General features: G+C 32.8%; 1 protein-coding gene across 1 annotated transcript; it reads right to left on the bottom strand.

Moving 5' to 3' along the window:
* Positions 1-2009: 2009 nt before the first annotated feature.
* On the bottom strand, positions 2010-3973 carry LOC132608977 (UDP-glucuronate 4-epimerase 6-like). Its single transcript, XM_060322808.1, has one exon. It carries the CDS (start codon positions 3753-3755, stop codon positions 2397-2399), a length of 1359 nt encoding a protein of 452 aa, XP_060178791.1. The 5' UTR covers positions 3756-3973; the 3' UTR covers positions 2010-2396.
* Positions 3974-20901: the final 16928 nt, after the last annotated feature.

Genomic DNA, 20901 nt, shown 5'->3' with positions numbered 1-20901 from the left:
TGGTATTCGTATGAGGTAGGGTGACAAATGAGCGGTTCGGATTAAATTTAGGCGGGTCAGAATTGGCTCAATCGATAAATTGTTCATCGCCCAACCCTGTCGAAAAATTAACTGCGATGAGCGATTGAGTCAAGATGGCTAAATAATGGGTCATTGGTTCCCAATTCTTACCGAGTTTAATTTCTTTAGTTTGCTTTCTAACTATCTATTTAATTACCAAATAAATTTTTTTAAAAAATCTTCTTTAATTTGACAAGCTCATAGTTAATTTTGGCATACTTACCCCAATCAACTAATTTTTAGATGAATTGAATTTGAGTAGATTAAAATGGGCTAATTTACCACTCTAGTTTGAAATAATAGTAGGTATACGAGGAAATTTCAATATATCACAGGTTAGCCAAATATCACTGTTATAATAAAAATAAGAAAATAAAAATAGGAGGGAGACTAAGATAGTTTCACATGTACATTTAGAAAAAATGTTTGTTGAGAATTGAGATGGTGATGCCAAATTTCGTCTTAAAGGTACAAAACCCCGTTTCTTTCATTGATTATGAGTTATGAATTGCAAACATACACATTTTGAATATGAAAATTACTATTCATGGAATACATTTTCATGTGTTATATGTTGAAGTAGTTATATTTCCTGCTTACTCCATCTCGATTATTATTATTATTATTATTATTATTATCAGAAAAACAGAAAAGGAATTTGAAGTACTTCGAAATGAAAAAATTACTTGAAAGGATACTTTTTAGATACGTATAAAATAGAAAAATAAATGAAGCTTATCTTCTAGAAATATACAATTGTTCAGCATAAAATATAAGGTGCTAAGCATTTTATGATTAGCTGTACAAGACAAAGATTGAAATAAATAAGAAAAAGACACATCATGGGTGGCCTATTAAAATAGTTATTAGTATTCATTTGACGTATTCTCAAAGTTGTATATATCCTTCACTTTAATCATGTCTTAAGTTATCTTTTTACTATTTATTATGTGAAGTATATGATTATGTATCACTTTTTCCTGTTTTAATACTTTAAAGAACCATTATTTACATAATTTAAAAGGAATGATGTCGGGCAGCTGCATTATGATTATTCCAGACGTTTAACAATTTTTCGTTTTTTTTTTTTTCGATATACCTGGAAGGTCAGAACAAGAAATGCTATGAGTTTTGAATGAAAGCCTCATCAGTAAATAATGGCAATAAGTTTTACTGTTCTAAGATAGTGAAATTTTTTATCCCAGAAAGAGCGACTTGCACAAATAGTGTAACGACCACCCTATTGTCTCCAACATGAACCTAGTAAAATTGATTTCTCTACGAAGATGCGGAGCACCAATAAGTAGCCAATAAGACACCATCCACTTTAATTATAACTTCGCAATGATAACCTTCATTGAATGTACATGATAGGTGAATAAGATTGAAACACACAACGATCAATTCCAAAAGACCACTCAGACCACTCTTTCTTCTAAGGATATCCAACTGTCACACCGGATCATTCGGGGAGAGGGAGGACAATTATTTTTTTCTTATAGGAATTTTTTGATGCTTCAATCTTCTTACACATACATTTTGAGATTCTATTGAGATTTTCATGAATCGGGGATGTTTACAAGTTTTTTCTTTTTTTTTTTTTTCTTCAAAATTCTATTAATTCTTCTCTTACCATATTTCAACTTGTATAGACATGAGAAGTCAAATTATATTAACTAAATTACACAAAAATAAAATAAAAATTGCAGCTATAGTAATTCTGAGCTTTAATGAGCAGTGACTGTTTAGAGACAACTTGACCCATCTTCAATCATAGAAGGCATCTTCAACAGGGATATGAAGATTTCTTCACTTATCCACTTGCAAGGAAAATTAGATCATCTTTAAATTCGTTTTTTCATTTTTCCACCTTTACTTTAACATCAAGAACACAAGAAATAAAAAATAAATAATCAAACAAACAAACAAATTAAACCAGATAAAAGACACAGGAGAATCTTGATGTAATCATCATTGCTATTCCAAAATATTACAATTGTGATTGATGGAGTGGCTGGTCTGCACCAATTCTTTTTTTTTGCACAGAAAACCAACCTCTATGTTTTTTTTTTTTTTTTGGCATAAATCCTACATCCAACAATACCTTAAAAAATTACATTATTACAGCCCAACTTTCATAGATCTACACTTGCCCTTTCCACCCTTCTCTGATTTTCTTATTTTTATAAATATAGAATTCTATTCCTACCACTAAAAAATAAACAAGTAAACATAATTTGATCCAAATACATCAAGAGAAAAAAAAAATATAGAAAGAGGGGGTAAAATAGTCTTTCTACTTCTCCCCTCCTCCATAAAGACACTTCCTTTCTTTTCTAATCTTCAGAATTTGGTGAGTCATTTTCCCTTTTTACCCTTGATTGAATCCCATAATAACTCACATACCATTTCACAAATTTCCTCAATCCACTAGACAAATCAGTAGTAGGCTTATAACCAAAATCCCTTAACGCCAAACTCACATTAGCATGAGTAAACGGAACGTCACCGTTTCGTGGCATTTTCACAACATTCTTTTTAGCCTTAACATTCAACAAATTTTCAAGAATAGCCACTAATTTCCTTACCGACACAGGTGAAGTGTTACCCAAATTGTAAACTCTTAATTGTGCTGGACCTTTCTTTTTACCACCACTACCTGTACTCTTCTCAGCTGTATCCAACGCGCCTACACAACCTTTCACAATATCATCTATGTACGTGAAGTCACGCGCCACTTCTTTATCATCTTGTGTCACGTATACATTTATCGATTTACCTTGTACCATGTCCTTAGTAAAAAAGAAATAAGCCATGTCTGGTCTACCCCATGGTCCATAAACAGTAAAAAAACGTAACCCTGTTAATGAAAGACCGTAAATATGGTTATATGTATGTGCAATTGCTTCACCTGCTTTTTTTGTTGCAGCATATAAACTAGCTGGTTGATCTGTTTTATGCTCTTCAGAAAATGGTACTTTAGTATTTAACCCGTAAACTGAACTCGAAGAAGCCCAAACAATTGCAGGTTGTGGAATAGCAGCTTTAGCAACTTCCAACAGGTTAACGAATCCCGCTACGTTTGAGTTTATATAAGACAGAGGGTTTTGCATTGCGTAACGAACACCAGCTTGTGCAGCTAAATGAAGAATATGCGTAAAAGGAACAATGTCGAAAAGCTTCTTGAGTAACTCAGCATCGTTAATATCACCTTCAACGATAAAAATCTGATGTTTGGATAGTAGGTTTTGACGTGCACGTTTTAATGAAGGGTCGTAGTAAGAGTTGAAATTATCCAGCCCAAGAACACCATCACCACGTTTCTTTAATGCTAAGGAACAGTGGGACCCAACAAAGCCGGCCGCTCCTGTCACTAGGACGGAGAGGCCGTTGGGGCGGCGGGGGGTCGAGGAGTGGCGGACTTGTTTCTCCCATGATGCTCCTCCGCCGTAGAAGGCAGAGGAGAAGAGGTTGTGAGTAGTGGTGTGAATGTTATTGTGGGAAGTGTTGTTGTCGGGGGATAATGGAGGGTAATTTATTGTGAAAAAGAAAATAAGTAAAAGGGCAACTAATAGAGTGACACGAAATAGAAGTTTGGATGAAGCTGCTATGAGTTTTGTGCTATTGACTCGCCGAATATAGCTGTTGTAGCGCTCTAGCTTTGTAGTTTTGCTAGTGTCAGGTGGCAACGCCATTGGTGAAAATATCGCGAATGATAATTTTACACTGAGCTTTGATATATACGTCTTGATACTACTAATTATCGTGTGATATTGTGGAATATGGAAGAGGTGATTGGTGGGAATTGAGAGATTTTTTGGGAAATGTGGAGTGCTTTGGATTGAGCAAGCCCCTGAGGAAGAAGGGAAAGAAGAGATGATTATAAAGGAAGAAAGAAGAAGGAGTAGTGTGCGTGTGAAAGAGAAAAGGAGAAGGAGAAATAACAGTGGTGGACCAAAGAGAGGGAGAGGGATTTTGAGTTGTAGTTGGTTGGAGACCACTTTCTTTTTTTAGTATTCTACCATCAACATTATTTAATTCTTTTATTTTTTAAAACAATGTAAAAGAAAGAAGCAACTGGCTTACAAAAGTTATATACTTAGGGGCCTGTTGGTTATAGGGATGGGTCATTTAATTTGCACGATTACCCTTCAAAGGCACTCGTCTTTAATTTTTGCTTCTCAAATTGGTATTTTTTAATTTTTGCCCTTCACCTAATGTCACGAAGTTTGGGGTTTGAACTCAGACTCAGTTAAAAAAAAAAAGTCACAAGGTTGAGTTTTGCATTTAAAATTTGACCTAAGGTAGAATTTTGCATGCAAAACTCTGCCTTGCGAAATTCCTTTTTTTTTTTTTAGTGAGCTGAGGTTCGAACCCAGAACCTTGGGGTATTAGGCAAAGGGCAAAAATTAAAGACCACCAATTTGAGGGGACAAAAATTAAAGACCAGCCCAGCGCTTTTGAAGGGCAATCCGCCCAAAAAAATGTATAGGGATTAGGGGAGTTATCCAATATAAATTCGGGATTAAATTTATTCAATTTGTAGGTACTATTAATTTACAAAACCAAGATAAAATTATTTATCCCATATAAGAGGTGATATTTAAACCAAACGATCTGTTAGAGATCATCAAGATATATGTTAGATAGATATCTTTATTAAAAAAAATTCTATTGTTTTTCTTTCAATTTTGGATGATCAAACTAGTTCATCTATGACTAATATCTCTATAGTATCTTGACCCAAAAAGTTATCTCTATAATATATGATTTTAACCGAATGAAATGCAGAAACCAGATATCTTGATTGCACATTGGATACTCATTTAGGCACATTTAATGAGACATAAGATAAAGATTTAGAAGTGGTCCAATTAATCTCTATACATATTGTATAAAGCTGTTTTCGATAATGAAATGCGACAATCAAATCAGGCTGTCCAATAAAAAGAAATTAAGAAAATCTAGAGTTTTTGTTTTTGGTTAAGAAAAGACTTTATTTGACTCTCAAGAATGAATAATTAGGTCATACTTAGGAAATAATAATAACTTGACATCCAAAAATACTACAAGTAGATTTAAATAAAAGATTACATGAATATTTATTTATGAGCTCCTTTATAGGGAAGGGGCTAAATTGGTACTCAATTTTTTGAAATTTATGGATTGGTCCTTGCATTTATGTAAGGGTGAAATGCCAGCTAAAATTGGACTCATATGTATAGAAGAATATTAAATCCACGTGAGAGACACATGGGGGAATTTATGAGAAGTGAGAACACTGATCCTTGACTTACTACTCTTATTCAACATTATACAACTAAAAATATGTTCCTTTTTCTATTTCTTAATATAGTAGTTTTGAGAAATATATATATATATATATATATATATATATGTATGTATGTATAAAACAGAACTCAGAAGGAAAGTAGGATTTGAGTTTGTGAATTTTCAATTTAAAAGAATTCAATTCATTGGGCTCTTGATAAATTATTTATTTATGCATATTAAGTGGATTCATAAATACAAATATAGAGTTTGAGTCAAAGTTACTAAATTTTCTGATCAATAGTCAAAAGTTGTAGCTGCGCCCCAGACAAAGTTAAATGGTTATTGCAAAATTTGGTGACTTACTTTGGAAATACATACTGATTTGATAATCATGCTAATTCAAGTAAGTCAAACAATCTTAAAAATGAAATAGAAAAGTTATGTTTTATGCAAAAGTTAGTATATTTATTATTTTAAATTACAATTTGCAAGTTGACTTGGAAATTAAAACGTGCATCTCAATCGGGATATACAATATATCACAAGAGAAATTAGTAACGAACATCAGCCCGTCTATTATAATAAAAAATCATTAAAATGTTCACAAAATTATTAAAGAAGTGGAAAAGTAATTCTTAAATTGAGGAAAATTCACATACATAAAACAACGAAAGCTAAGATTTACTGAATAATTGAAGCAAATTAAACCTATTAGATTTAAGTGAACTAATAAATGAAAAGTTCAAAATGCTTGAGATAAAAATTAGTCTAGGGCTGATTTTGTAGCATGATCCTCTGTCTTCCATTAATAGAAAAATAGTGAATTCAAATAAAGAATCTGAAAAGTCATTATCCTCTTGTTTTAATTCAATTATTAATTTTCTTTTGTTGCTAGCTTCTTGCAAATTTTATCTATTACTTTCTTGTGTATTAGGACTAAAGTGCATGACCGTTTGTCACCGACAAAATGTTTTACAGTTGAGAACTGAGGCAAACTTTTTTTTTTTTATAATTATACTATTTAAATAATGAAGGGTTATTAATGGTTAGATCTTGGGTTTAGTTCGGACAACATATAAAAAGGGTACTGTTTTCGTTTAATTGAGAAGCTTTTCCTTGTCAAACCCAACTCCCAACATTACCCCTTCCCCACCCCCCAAAAAAGAACCTTCTCAAAAAAATAAATTCTTCTAAAAAATTGCTTGTAAATAAATAAAAGCAGAAAAACATAAAAAAGAAAAGAAAAAAGAGAAAGGGGAGAGAAGGAAAAAGACCAGAAAAAACTATGCGTCGGTAGGAATGGGCTTTAGAACAGTTCGAATTGAATGTGAAAACTTTAGTTTAGATTTTCGAAATTGAAGAAATTAAAATTTAAATTCTATCCAAATAAGTTTAAATTGGATCGGTTTTCTAAAGTTTGATTTCAGATTAATCGATCGGTTCGATTATTTTCGATTTTTGATTTTGAGCCTATAAGTTGAATTTTTCTTCTTACAGAAATGAACATTCTAATAATGTATTCATGTCAAATTCCCTTAATAATTTCTGACTCTCACCACAATCATCAAAATAAATGTTCTTTCAAACAATGAATCATTATCAAAGAAATTCCTAATTAATCAAAAACAAAATGAAAATCATGTCTCGATAGATCATACTACTAATAGTTCATAAAAAATTTAACCACCACCAATATTTATAAACTCTATACGATTTAAACATTAATTAATATGCTTCCTTAAGGATCCAATGTCACAGCTTTCAAATGAAAATAAGAAAATACGGTCAAAGGCATCTCACTTTTGCACTATTGTTTAGCCTAATGGCGTATGTTGGATTGATTTAGTAGGGTATTAGACCTAATATTAGATATATTGGCTTATATCTAATCGTTAGTGATAAGCATAAGGTATTAAAAAAAATATTAAATTTTCGGATATTCCAAAATTTATAAAATCTGAATTCTGGCCTGAATTTCGACTTTCCCCAAACGATGTCCAACCTGATGCACAAATAGGAGGGTATGGAAGGTGTCAAATGAACGAATTGTGCTACCTTGAATAAGATAAAATAGATTGAGTTAATGTATGGGTTGATTTATAATTTCTTAGGTCAATATGAATGGGACAATCAAGACTAAAGAATGATATATAATTTTGAGCATTTATTGAGAGATGAGTACTGAACCTTAGCTACAGGTATATCATCACTATGCAGTACTGGGAAGCACAACGTGCATGTGCATGTGCATGGGTAGTGACAACGTAGTTTACGTAACATATTCGTTGAACTAACTTTTAATTCTTTGTATGGAAATACATATATTGCTGATTTTACAAAACTGTCTTTTTATCAAAGCATCACATGGAACGGTTTCGCCAAAATTGTCTGGGCACTCGATTTTATTGTTATAGTTGTCATCATTTTTAAGAGAATATTTCTTGTTTTTTTGTACCTACCGTCACATGAGTACTGTAAATATTGTGTTTGTGGTGCCTAGATCATAAGTAAATATACTTAAATTTAAGTATATAAACTGACAGCATAAAGATGAAGGTTGGTTTTTAGGATGGAAGACAGATGACCAGGGGCGGAGCTACAGCCACCTAAGGGTGTTCAGGTGAACACCCTTCGCCGGAAAATTACACGATGTGTGTAGGTTAAATTCAGTATTATACAATGATATAACATAATTTGAACACCATTGACACAAGTGAGCAAGTTATCTCAGCGGTCAAGGCTGTTCTGAAAGCCTTACTCTCTGCTCCGCCCAGGTTCGACTCTCTGAGCCCGTTTGGATTGACTTATAGCTTAAAGCTGTTTGCAGCTTATAAGCTGGAAAAAATAAGTTGGGGTAATCCAACTTTTTTTTTTTGGCTTATAAGCTGTTTTCAGCTTATAAGCTGCTTTAGATAAATTAAGTTAAATGAGTCCAATTATTTTTTTGAGCTTATTTTAAGCATAAAATGACTTTAAGCTGGCCAGCCAAACACTCAAAAAAGCTGAAAACAGCTTATAAGCCAACTTATAAGCCAATCCAAACGGGCTCTCTGTGTGGTCTTTTAAAAATGTTGCCCATTTTTTATATTCAGGAGCGTGAATGTATTTAAAGTTTAAATGGATGGCCCTACTTTTTATTTCTAAAAGAATACCCAATTATTTTTTGCCCTTTTAAAACAAATAGTGTCTTTGTCTGTAACTTTTTCTTTTTTCCTATTAAATTTTGTAAATAAACAAATCTAATTAAAATTGCATAGTTTAATATTTGAATACCCTTCCCAAAATTTCTGGCTCCGCCACTGCAGATGACGAAGAAGATGTTGGATCGAAGGTGGTGTTGCAGGGGAAGGGCAGTGCTAAGTTTTCGTGATTTTTGGCTATCTGTCGAAATTCTTTTTTCGATATTGGTTTGTAGATAGTACTATTTTTGGGCTAGCCGGTTGTAGTATTTGTTTTCCGCGGGCCACTTATGAAAAATTCTCCTTCAGAAACCCCTCATTTCTCCTTCAAAAACCCCTCATCTTTTTAGCTGTTTTTTCCCCTTTATTATATTGTTGTAGATTTTATGAGAAGCTAATAAAAATCCAAATCCAAATTAAATTTTGTCCATCTAAGTGGGCCCAGAGAGAAATGGAACCCATAAACAAAATGTCATTTTCCGTCGGTGTTGTTGACATAAAAATTAGTAAATATTATTACCAAGAGGAAAAAGGCAAAAGGAGGTTCTCTTCTTCATACACATACATCAACTTCACTTTTCATCACATGGAGCTAACAAACATTAATAGAACATTCAGGAAGGAGTTGTGAGGATAGAGAGGGGCCCTAGGCTAGGGGGCGAGGTGTGGGGGTGGGGGAGGGGAGAATATTAAACCACTTAAAATTTTAGAAATACACAAGAAATTGGATAAACTAAAATAGTCAAACATACCTTAGTTGTGTTGTAAAGGTTCAAGCATACTTTGTTAAAACGGAAATTATATGAAGAATCGATATTTTTGAGTATTAATTCTGAATATCTCTTGAATAACTTTATTTATGATTTTACTTTTATATAGTGGTATTTTAAAAAATAAACTTTAATACTATGATCGAGGGCATTGCGAATAATATAGTAGGCAATTTGATTTATTTTTAAGTTATTAATCTCACTTTTTATGCTCGATTAATTATTGTTCTTTCTGAATATTTTGCGCGAGTATTTAATAGTTCCTCATCTATTTGTCAGTGAAGCAGTTAGAGTAGACAATGTAAGAACTACTTTTATTAGATAAAACATGGACATATTAATACTAGTGTGCAAAAATTAATTATCCGACACAACCCTGGTCCCTGGATTTTGTTATCATACATATTGAATTAGTGATTAAAAATATATATTACTCTATCTTGCAACCACACAAAACAGAGAGTTTCCTTACATATCTATTACTCCATAGTTTCTTTAAAAAGGAAAAAAATAAGTTTAGCTGAATAAATGCTGAAACATGTGTTACTAGCTATACCTGAAAAGGATATATTAGTTTGATTTATTACGTTTAGTTTCAACGGAGTAGAAAATGAAACACATTTTTCACAAGTTGAAGAAGAGGTTTAGAAGAGACGCAGACCGGAGAAAATTTTAACACCGTGAATTAAATAACATTTGGAATTTATTTATTTTTGGCAATAAACTCTAAATATATTTGGAAAAAATTAATAAAACAAAATTGGCTATAAATTTCTTCTGTTCTGTCTATTTCTAATTCACGGAGTAGTGCAAAATAAACTTGGGCAAATAGATTTATTTTATAAATAACAAAGTCCACGAGTACCTTTCTCTTTTTGTTTCGCACACGGTCACAGCCTACCTACTTTGGACACTGGTTAATAGGATTCACGCCGTCTAAGGCTCGTTAAAAGGGGGAAACACTTCCTATTATTAGGATTTTTCCTATTCCAAGAGTTCGAATCCGAAAACTCAGATTAAAGGTGGAAGAATTCTAAGCGGTAGTCGACACTTTAACTTCACTTATATATTCTTGGAGTTGGAGACAATCTTTTGCTCTGCAATTCTATTTAATCTAAGTAGGCGTTTGAACATGCTATTTCATCTCTGATTTCATCTCATGAGATGAAATCTCAAATCAACCAAAAAGGCATGATTTGGGATTTGAAAATCATGATTTCAAAAAATATAAATGTAAAATTTGACTCATATGTTTATATTTTGTAAAAAAGACCCATAAGTTGATAGACATATTTATCAATCATGTTTACCAACCATAAGTTGGTAGATATATTGTTCGTACCATGTGAGAGGATTATATTAAAGAGTAATTACGTTACTATTCATGTTAAATTTTCTTTTTTATTGAACTAAAGTTTGATCAATTGATATTGTATTTTTTAGCAAGGCCTTCTTGTAGCGTATTAATTTTATTATGAACTATGCTTTACTCATTTGATAAGATTGCATAAGAATTGGAAAATTTTTGAAGGTTTTCACAACTTGTGAGGTTTTTATGTTTATAAAAAAAAACTGCAACTTAAGGAAATTCACATTGCATGTCCAAACATGATTTCATCTCACGATTACATTTCATGAGATGAAATCATGTCCAAACAGCTCCTAAGTATTCAAACTAATTCATTAATTAATGGATCATATCTGTCTCATCAAGAAATTAATTAATACGTATATTGCACTATACAAAAGGCATTTGAAAAAGAAATGAAACCATAAATTCGGTACTCGTTTATAAGTTAACAGTACACTAAATATTTGGTGTCAAGAATTAGAGTTAGGTCGACTTTAATTTGATGAGGCTAAGGCTGTCTATTCAATAGAAGGTATGAAATTGTAACAGTTTGTTTTTTGATTTTTGTACTTTTAGAATTTCCTTATGGCCTTATCTGACAAGTATGTATCTATTCAAAATGTACCAACCTTAATGGCATCTTCAGTGGCGGAGTCAGAATTTTTAATAAGGGGTTCAAAAATATAAATGAATAAGAAACGAGGAAGCCAAGGAGTTCACCATGTATTATTTAAATATAAAAATAATTTTAAATGAAAAGGCTTTAGTTTTGTTGAATAAAAAATCTTTATAAATAAAATTTGATTCTTCATGGTTACTCCTAGACCTTATAAATAAAAAGTCTTATCCAACTTAGGATATTTTAAATGATCTTGATATTGATGTCAGTGGACGTACTTTGGTGATTGAAATGACAAGGCTTTAGTTTTGTTATTTATTACACACTTTTTATTTATTTTTTCTAGAGGAAAATTGGAAAATTTATTTTATAGTTCACCTTTGTGATGCACAATTCTTTGTCGATCATTGAATTGGATATGTGCCGACACTCTAACGGCTACCAATTTCAATCATCTCGTCATACTTGAAAACACAATAATAATTATTTAATTCGATTTGATTCTAAAGTTTCCTATACCAGGAAACCAAATTGTACTCTATAATATATATATATTTTTTTACTGTCAACTTCATGATCAAGAAATAGCTAAGTTCTGACTATTTAATAAATCATGTTATTGAAATATTCCTCATCTTTAACATCTATCTACACAAGTCCCAAAATCACGCAATAAGATTATATTAATCCTCGTAAGATATTTTGTCACATTTAAGTAGAAAATTGAAAATTATGCAAGGAAACCTAGTTATATAATTTTGAAAACAGTGAAGTAATTTGAGAAAGAACAAACAATTGAAACTCATAATGGGGTGGGAGTGTAAAATGGCAGTATAAAATGCACTTTTACCCTTTTCTTCAAGAATGACTAACCAATAAAGGTTACGATGAAATGGATAAGATTCCTTCACTATTAATTAGATATCATGGGTTCGAGTTTTGGATATGGAAAAAATTCTAGTAGAGAGCGTTATTCTTTTATTAATGGGCTTTATGCGGTAAAAGTTTGAATAGTCGGAGCTTAATGTGAGTACCAAACATCGACTGAAAAACAAAAAAGATAACTTGTTATTTATATATTTATTTTCACAATTCCTTATACTTTTTTCTTGTTTTCTTTTTGATTAATGTATTATGAAAACTTAAGGAGTTGCAGTGGAAGGACGATAAAATTCGATGAATAAAATTTAATGAGAGCTAACAAAAACTATGGGACATAGTATGCTAGCGAAATGCATGTTTTTCCTAACACAATGTAACAAATGAAACAGAAGGTGTAAAGTTCGAGATAAATATTTGTTGTCTGTTTCGTTTAGGCCTTTAGGGTAAGGGTACCCCTAAAAGTATTTAAACGAAGCCCACAACTTTCATAGAATAGGGATTCAAAATGGTCCTAGTTTCTTGCTTTCACAACACTAATTGAGTTATGGTTGGTGGAGTGAGAGGTGGAGCCATATCATTTTTGACTTTCAAAGGGTTTATCCTTTGCGAGTTTGATTTATATGAGAAATATATGTTTCGACGACAAAAACGGCAGCTTTTGAACGCCTTTATGCTGAACTAGAAGAGAAAGGTGGGGATAGGAAATTGTTCAGGCTAGCCAGGGTGCGGGAGAGAAGGGCGCGCGATGTGGATCAAGTGAAGTGCATTAAAGATGAGCATGGAAAAGTATTGATAGAGGAGACTCTCATTAAACAGAGATGACAGTCATATTTTCACAAACTCTTGAATGAAGAAGGGGAGAGAGACATCGTGTTGGGAGATTTGGAGCATACAGGGAGGCGTCACGATTTTGGGTATTGCAGGAGTATTAAGGTCGAGGAGGTTAAGGGTGTTGTCCGTAGGATGCGCAGGGGAAGAGCGACCGGACCTGACGAGATCCCTGGGGAATTTTGGAAGAGCGCGAGCTCGGCAGGTTTGGAGTGGCTGACTAGGTTGTTTAATGTCATCTTTAAGACGGCAACGATGCCCGAAGAATGGAGGTCGAGCGTAATGATCCCTCTATACAAAAACAAGGGGATGTCCAGAGTTGCGAAAACTATAGAGGTATCAAGCTACTAAGCCATACTATGAAAGTGTGGGAAAGAGTGGTGGAGATGAGGGTGAGGAGAGGCGTGTCTATTTCAGAGAACCAGTTCGGATTTATGCCGGGACGCTCAACTACAGAAGCCATTCATCTTGTGAGGAGACTGGTGGAGCAGTATAGGGAGAGGAAGAGGGACTTGCATATGGTATTCATCGACCTAGAAAAGGCTTACGATAAAGTTCCAAGAGAAATCCTATGGAGATGTTTGGAGGCTAAAGGTGTACCTGTAGCATACATTAGGGTGATCAAGGACATGTATGAGGAAGCCAAAACTAGAGTAAGGACAGTAGGAGGGGACTCAGAGCACTTTCCAGTTGTGATGGGGTTGCATCAAGGATCAGCTCTTAGTCCGTTTTTATTTGCCTTGGTGATGGATAGATTGACGCGACAAATTCAAGGTGAGGTGCCATGGTGTATGCTTTTCGCGGACGACATAGACCTGATCGATGAGACTCGTAGCGGAGTTACGCTAAGCTGGAGGATTGGAGACATACCTTGGAGTCTAAAGGATTTAAGCTGAGTAGGACCAAGACAGAGTACTTAGAGTGTAAGTTCAGTGAGACACCCCAGGAGGTTGGCGTGGAAGTTAGGCTTGGTGCTCAGGCCATCCAAAAGAAAAGTAGTTTCAAGTACCTTGGGTCTATCATGCAAGGCAGCGGGGAGATTGACGATGATGTCACACATCGTATTGGGGTAGGGTGGATGAAATGGAGGCTAGCTTCAGGAGTGCTATGTGACAAGAAGGTGCCACCACAACTGAAGGGCAAGTTCTACAGAGTGGTGGTTAGACCGGCTATGTTGTATGGGGCGGAGTGTTGGCCAGTTAAGATCTCTCACGTTCAAAAGATGAAAGTTGTCGAGATGAGAATGTTGAGATGGATGTGTGGGCACACTAGGAACGACAGGATTAGAAATGAGGCTATTCGGGATAAGGTGGGAGTGGCCTCGGTGGAAGACAAGATGCGGGAAATGCGACTGAGATAGTTTGGGCATGTGAAGAGGAGAGACATAGATGCCCCAGTGCGGATGTGTGAGAGGTTAGCCATGGATGGTTTCAGAAAAGGTAGGGGTAGGCCAAAGAAATATTGGGGAGAGGTGATTAGACAGGACATGACGCAGTTACAGCTTACCGAGGACATGACCTTAGATAGGAAGGTGTGGAGGACCCACATTAGGGTAGAAGGCTAGTATATATGTCTCGTTATCTTTCCTTATTAGTAGGCGCATTAGCGCATTATAATTTCTTGTGCTTTGATTTATGTTATTATTTGCTACTTTCTGTACTTTGATTACTCTATTTTATCTGTGCCGCTTTCGTGATTTGCATTTCCATATCGCTTTGAATTCCTTGATTATCCTGTTTTACTGTGTCGCTTGCATTATTTCATTGCAATATCGTTTTAAATCTTTTAACCTTATCTGACCCCCTTTTTATGCTTCTATTGAGCCGAGGGTCTCTCGGAAACAGCCATCCTACCTTGGTAGGAGTAAGGTCTGCGTACATTATACCCTCCCCAGACCCCAAGATGTGGGATTTCACTGGGCTGTTGTTGTTGTTGTTGTTGTTGTTGTTGTTGTTGTTGTATTATCTATAGCATTATTATAAATAAATCTTCATGATAAATAGTGTAATTGACAATCTTTAAAAAAAAAAAGTGGTATTGTTTTTGTAGGTTTGACACTGCTCTTTGATAATTGAATAATTCTTTTGGATCGTGACATCGCTAGCGTGTCACATACGTCGCAAAAAATACACTATAATTTTATCACTTAGAGGAAGGAGAAAGCGTAACAAAGCTGTTGTAAGCAATTTATTATTATAAGTCAAACTATGGGGCCGGCGCTTAAATGACACTTTTTTTAAGCAAAAAAACCGAAAGGGATTGTCAACTACACGATAAACCAAAAGGAATTTATCGTGCAGTGCTCCACGATTTGCATATTCATTTAACGGATTCGTTTTAGCATCCGTCAAAAAAAAAATCTTTTGCAAATCGTAGAGCCCTCCACGTTTTGCGACATTAATTTAAACAAAGAATTTGGCAAATCGTGGTGCTCTCCACGTTTTGCAAACCACATATAATTTTTTAGAAAACATTAAAGTTGCAAAATGTTTAATGTTCGAAAACTAAAAAACCAATAACAGTAGCAACAGAAAACTAGTGTCTTTTACGATCATGCTGAGTGAGTGACTTCACTTTTTTTTTTTTTTTAAACTCTTCAGTTTTCTTGGACAGGTAAGTTTTGTTCTATTTTATCTAAAAACTATGCCAGAAACACCTTTAAGATTTCTCGTGAAGGGAATGCATTCCGGTCATGGTTATGCTTCGCAGTAGGAGTGTACAAAGTAAACCGACAAAACACACCAAACCGATAAATCGAGTCAAATTGAGAAAAAATTCGACTAGTGGTTTGATTTAACTTGGTTTGGTATTGAAAAAAAAAAAAACCCGACCATAATTGGTTTGGTTTGGTTTTAGCTAAAAAAAGTCAAACCGAACCAAACCAACCCGACATTACATGTATTCAATTTTTAAAATATTTTATACATAAAAATATCTATTTGTAATGTAATTTATAAATATTTCTTAAAGTTTTTTCGTAGTTTTTTTTTTTATCTATTATCATATTATTCAAGCTTGAACTTAAAATTTTGAATGTCAATAAGTTTTATATCCTATGGATATTAGTAACTCATATAAAGTCCAAACCAAAACCACCTCAACACTAATACTAACAAAAGAAATTCAATTTACCACTAGGAATGATAATAATGTAGGATATATATTCTTTAGTTTTGCATAATCGGTTTAGAGAGTGAAAATACATAACTTTAAGTTTTTTTTCTTGTCATGTAATTAATACCTATTAGCCATATTTATTTTAGCATTATTTAGTATTTTTAGATTATGATCATTTTTTATGGTTTATTAATTATCAATATTTGTTTTAACCGATTTTATTATCTTTTGTTGAACATTTTAATATAATGTCATCACTCTTCTCACATTTTGTGTTATTTTCTTATGAAACACCTTAAATGTATAGTTGTATATATCTTATTAGGACTAAAGAAATATTTGAAGTAAAAGTTATATGTTTTGTATCAATACTATTCCGGAAAAAAATCCGAAAAACCCGAAAAAACCCGAGGTTGAAAAATCCGAATTTTATTGATTTGGTTTGGTGTATAAATTTAAAAACCCGACGCAATTAGTTTGATTTGATGTTTAAAAAATCCGAACCAATCCGGTCCATATACACCCCTACTTCGCAGATCATGAGAGCTTTAGATTTGCCAAAACAAAATATATATATATATATATATATATATATATGTGGTTTGCAAAAGGGGGACAGCTCCACGATTTGCCAAAACAAAAAAAAATGGCAAATCGTGGAGCCCTCCACGTTTTGCAACATTAATTTTTAAAAACAATTATATGTGGTTTGCAAAACGTGGAGAGCACCACGATTTGCCAATTTTTTTTTAAAAAAATTAATGTTGCAAAACATGGAGAGCTCTGCGATTTGGATTTTTTTTTTGTTTTTTTGACGGATGCTGTTAAATAGATATGCAAATCATGGAGCACTACACAATAAACCCCTTTTGGTTTATCGTGTAGTTAACAACCCCTTTCAATTTATTGCTTAAAAAAAGTGTCATTTAGGTGCCGGACTCGTCAAACTATACTGATAATGTTAAAATGTTTAAACTGTGATGGTACATAATATAAATCCTTATCCATTGAGCAAAAAAAGTTGGAATGTAACTTTCCATGGGACTACCCTACTTTTGTTATGAGGAATTGAAGGCTTCCATGTCCTAAATGTGCAAGTGGACTAGTTGAAGTACAAGTCTCTCGTGACCCAAAGTACATCATTCACTTCAGATTCTTCACGTTTACAAATTTATTTGACAAGCTTTGTCATTAAGTTTATGCATATTCTTCACGTTTACAAATTTATTTGACATGCTTTGTCATTAAGTTTATGCATATTATTCACGTTTACAAATTTATTTGACAAGCTTTGTCATTAAGTTTATGCATACTTTAATTAGTTTAGCCATTGAAAAGAATCTCATTTTTCTTCCAAAGTGACTGGTGATTGAACTCGAAGGAGATTCACTTTAAATTTGCCTCATGGCGAATTCTGTGTCCGAATAAGAGCAAAGCAATGAGACATATATGAGTGAGTTCATAGGAATCAACTTAACAAACGTCTTTTGAGTTAAAATTGTTGATGCATAGCATAGTAGACAAGCTACCATGGTTAGTTAGTTAAGTGTAACTACTCTAGTTAGTCAAGTTGTTAGAGTTAGTTACTTCATGTGATGTGTAGATTAAATGAGTGATGTATATATACTTGTATGATGAACATAATACACACCCTTGATTCATTTGTCAATACTCAATATGTTATATTTCTCTCTCTTTAACCGTTTCTCTCCCTCATTTCCCTCTCTTTTCTTCCTTCCTCTTCAAGTTTCATTCTCATTAATTCTGTTAGCTTCAAATCTCCATTAATGGAATTATCAAAAATCTAGAGGGGACAAAAGTGTGAGGCTCAAAAGCCTTTAAGGGGTGTAGAACGGCTGGACCAAAGAGGACAATACATCAACAACTGGGTTTGGACGATGACACGTCCCAGGAGTTAAGACCTTAATTAAGCGAAGAAAAATTAATTAGAGCCTATATAGTCAATATTCCTTCATGCAAATGATCTTTTAACTTAGAAATATCAGTACTGGTCAAAGGAAGTTAAAAGAAAATTTGCTCATCCGACTCAGTTTTTTTTTTTTTGTAAGTAATTCTCAACATGATGACATGTTCCTTTTTTTTCATTATTATTATTATACAGAATAGTTGAGTAAAACGAAAAAAAAAAAACCTGAAAAACATAAGGTGGTAAATGCAACTTTAGTTTTTGCATTTATTTTTCTACTTTACATTTATTCTTTCTTGTTTGGTTATTTACTTACGACAACTTCGGAATTGCAGGAGTTGGAGCACAAAATTCCATGAAACAACTAATCAATGAGAGCTGACAAAAGAACAATGGGACATAGCTGTACCAGTGAAACATGTTCCAGATATGCAAGATAATAATCCATATCAATTGTCCCAATTTATGTGAAGGGGTTATGAGGGTCAAAATATTTAATTTTAAATATAAGTTTTGATATACGTCCTTTAAATGTATATTTGAAAATTACAAATTAAAAAATGCTACAAGTTAACATAGCTAATGATGAAAAATATTTTTAAAAAATAATAATCATAATCAAAGAAAAAACGATTTGACTCTCCAAATAGTATACGATCACATAAAATAGGATGAAGGGAATAATTCAGAAATAGGAGCGGGTCTACCACATAAATACTACATTCACGTGAATTTAACAGCTTTTATTATTATTATATATATATATATATATATATATATATATATATATATATATATATATATATATATATATATATATTAACTTGATGAAATTTTTGTAATATCAGTGTAGTTTATATTCTAAATCCGCCTCTATCTAAAACCAGACAAAGATGAAGAGAAATGTTTGTTATGTTTATTTGTATAAAGGGTGAGGGCACCCCTAGGAAACAAGGACAAACCAAAGTCCACAGCTATTCATTAGTAAAAAGTTGGATATTGATTCAGTGGGACTACCTATGATTCTGAGGAATTGAAGGCTCCTTTAAATTTAAATTTTGTGAGTTCAAAATTTTCTAAACCAATAGTTCATTTGATGGTTGAGTTCAAAGTATATTATTTGGGTCTATCTGGTGTCTTTTTAACGTACTACACATGCATCTAAAAAACATATAAAATCTGAGCTGAAATTACCAGATTTGATTGAACCCGTTCAGTATTGGTAGTAAGGTAGAATTACCCTAGATATATGGTGTTTACATAAGTCAATAAATTAATGTCTGACATCTCTCTTCATAAACTTTTATAAGCAAATCAATAATTAATTACTATGTATATACACCTTTATCTCTTTCCATCGACTCTTTCATATCACTTTGAATATTTAGGTTTTGTTATCTCTTTTATTGTTGGTTAAGTTTCCTTTTGCACTACGGTTCCTTCATGCATTTTAGATTGTAATGAAGATTAGTGATCATACGTGAAATTAATTCTTTAAATTAGTCTCTTTGTTTTCTCTTTTAACTTGGTGAGAATCTGAAATTAAAAGAATAAGAAAGATTGGGGGATAAGTTTGGTGCGTCAAATTTTATCAAAAGTAATAAACATGTGAAATTATATTGAGTATGTAGTTATTTTTATTGAAAAATTTTACATTAAAATAAAACGCTTTCTAATAAAGATAACTTTAGACACGGGATTTGAGCCCGAGTCCTCTGATACCGTACTAATCAACATTATCATAACGTTTGTTGGTCCATGAAATTCAGTTGCTGCATGCAGTAAGAAATGTCGTTTTCAACAGGTAAAATAAGATAAAAACAAGCAAAACGACAATACTAGATTGTCCAAATTCCCTTTTGCTATACTTAAATATTCTTATCACCTATCATCATCATTAACATAATCATACACGACCACAATATGTCGGCAGAGAACTACAGTCCACAAGATACTTTTATTCCTTCTTTTTGTAATTTCATGAAACTTATGGGGTTTTACTGTCATCTCATGAACCACAAGTTCCATGTATATAATTGAATACATTCCCAACACATTGACCCACACGCTTATAAAATGTGATAGACACGTCCCTTCCTTTTTTTATGTTTTGTCTTTTTTGGTTCTTGACATAGACTTTTCTCATTTTGTTCTGTCAATTAGCCCTATATGTTGATGAATAAATTATGAAGGGATCAATCAAGAGATTATTATTTTTAATAAAAAAAAAAAACAAACAAACAAGTTCACCATTGTGGTGGGTTAGGCTAGACTCATGTCCGTATATTAATCTTGTTTAAGAAAAAAGTACATGTGACAGAGGATTAAACTGTTTTAATTTCTCTGAACCGAGGAGTGAATTGGACCAACCCAATCAAATACAAAAAAAAAAAAAAAAAAATACACATGACTCACTAAGTGTTTATGTGAGTGGTGTGAGTACTACTACAAGTGTAAATGAGTCATTAAGTTTATTTTTCAAAAAAGTACAATTAAAGTTAATGCCTATATATAAATTAATCATAGTATGGAGTAACAATTGGCGGAATCAACTAGATTTGGTTAAAAATATTTATTTGTTAAGAAATCACTTAATATGCATAAATAAGTTATCCAAAGTAAATTGACTTTTCTAAAATTCAAAACTCATAAATTGAAAATTTTGAATCCGCCTAAGTTTTTATGTATTATTAATTAAAAAATAGAGGAGTCCGCAATTCCAAAGACCTACATTTGGCTACTCTACATGTATAATTGAGAACAATGATTGAAATTATAATTTGTTGACTAAGAAGCTGATGAATAAAAAGTTGAATTTCATGGCCTTATATAATATTTTAATTTATAGAATTATGTTCCCATGCTTTTTTCCACGACATGGAAAAGACTCCGAA

This window comes from Lycium barbarum, chromosome 9 (genome assembly GCF_019175385.1).
Source record: "Lycium barbarum isolate Lr01 chromosome 9, ASM1917538v2, whole genome shotgun sequence".
Taxonomy (NCBI): Eukaryota; Viridiplantae; Streptophyta; class Magnoliopsida; order Solanales; family Solanaceae; genus Lycium; species Lycium barbarum.
The sequence above is the reverse complement of the archived record's forward strand: the minus strand, read 5'-3'. Positions and strand labels throughout refer to the sequence as shown.

What these genes read in the sequence shown, in the direction of transcription:
- LOC132608977 (XM_060322808.1), bottom strand. Translation starts at nt 3,755, where the DNA reads ATGGCGTTGCCACCTGACACTAGCAAAACTACAAAGCTAGAGCGCTAC.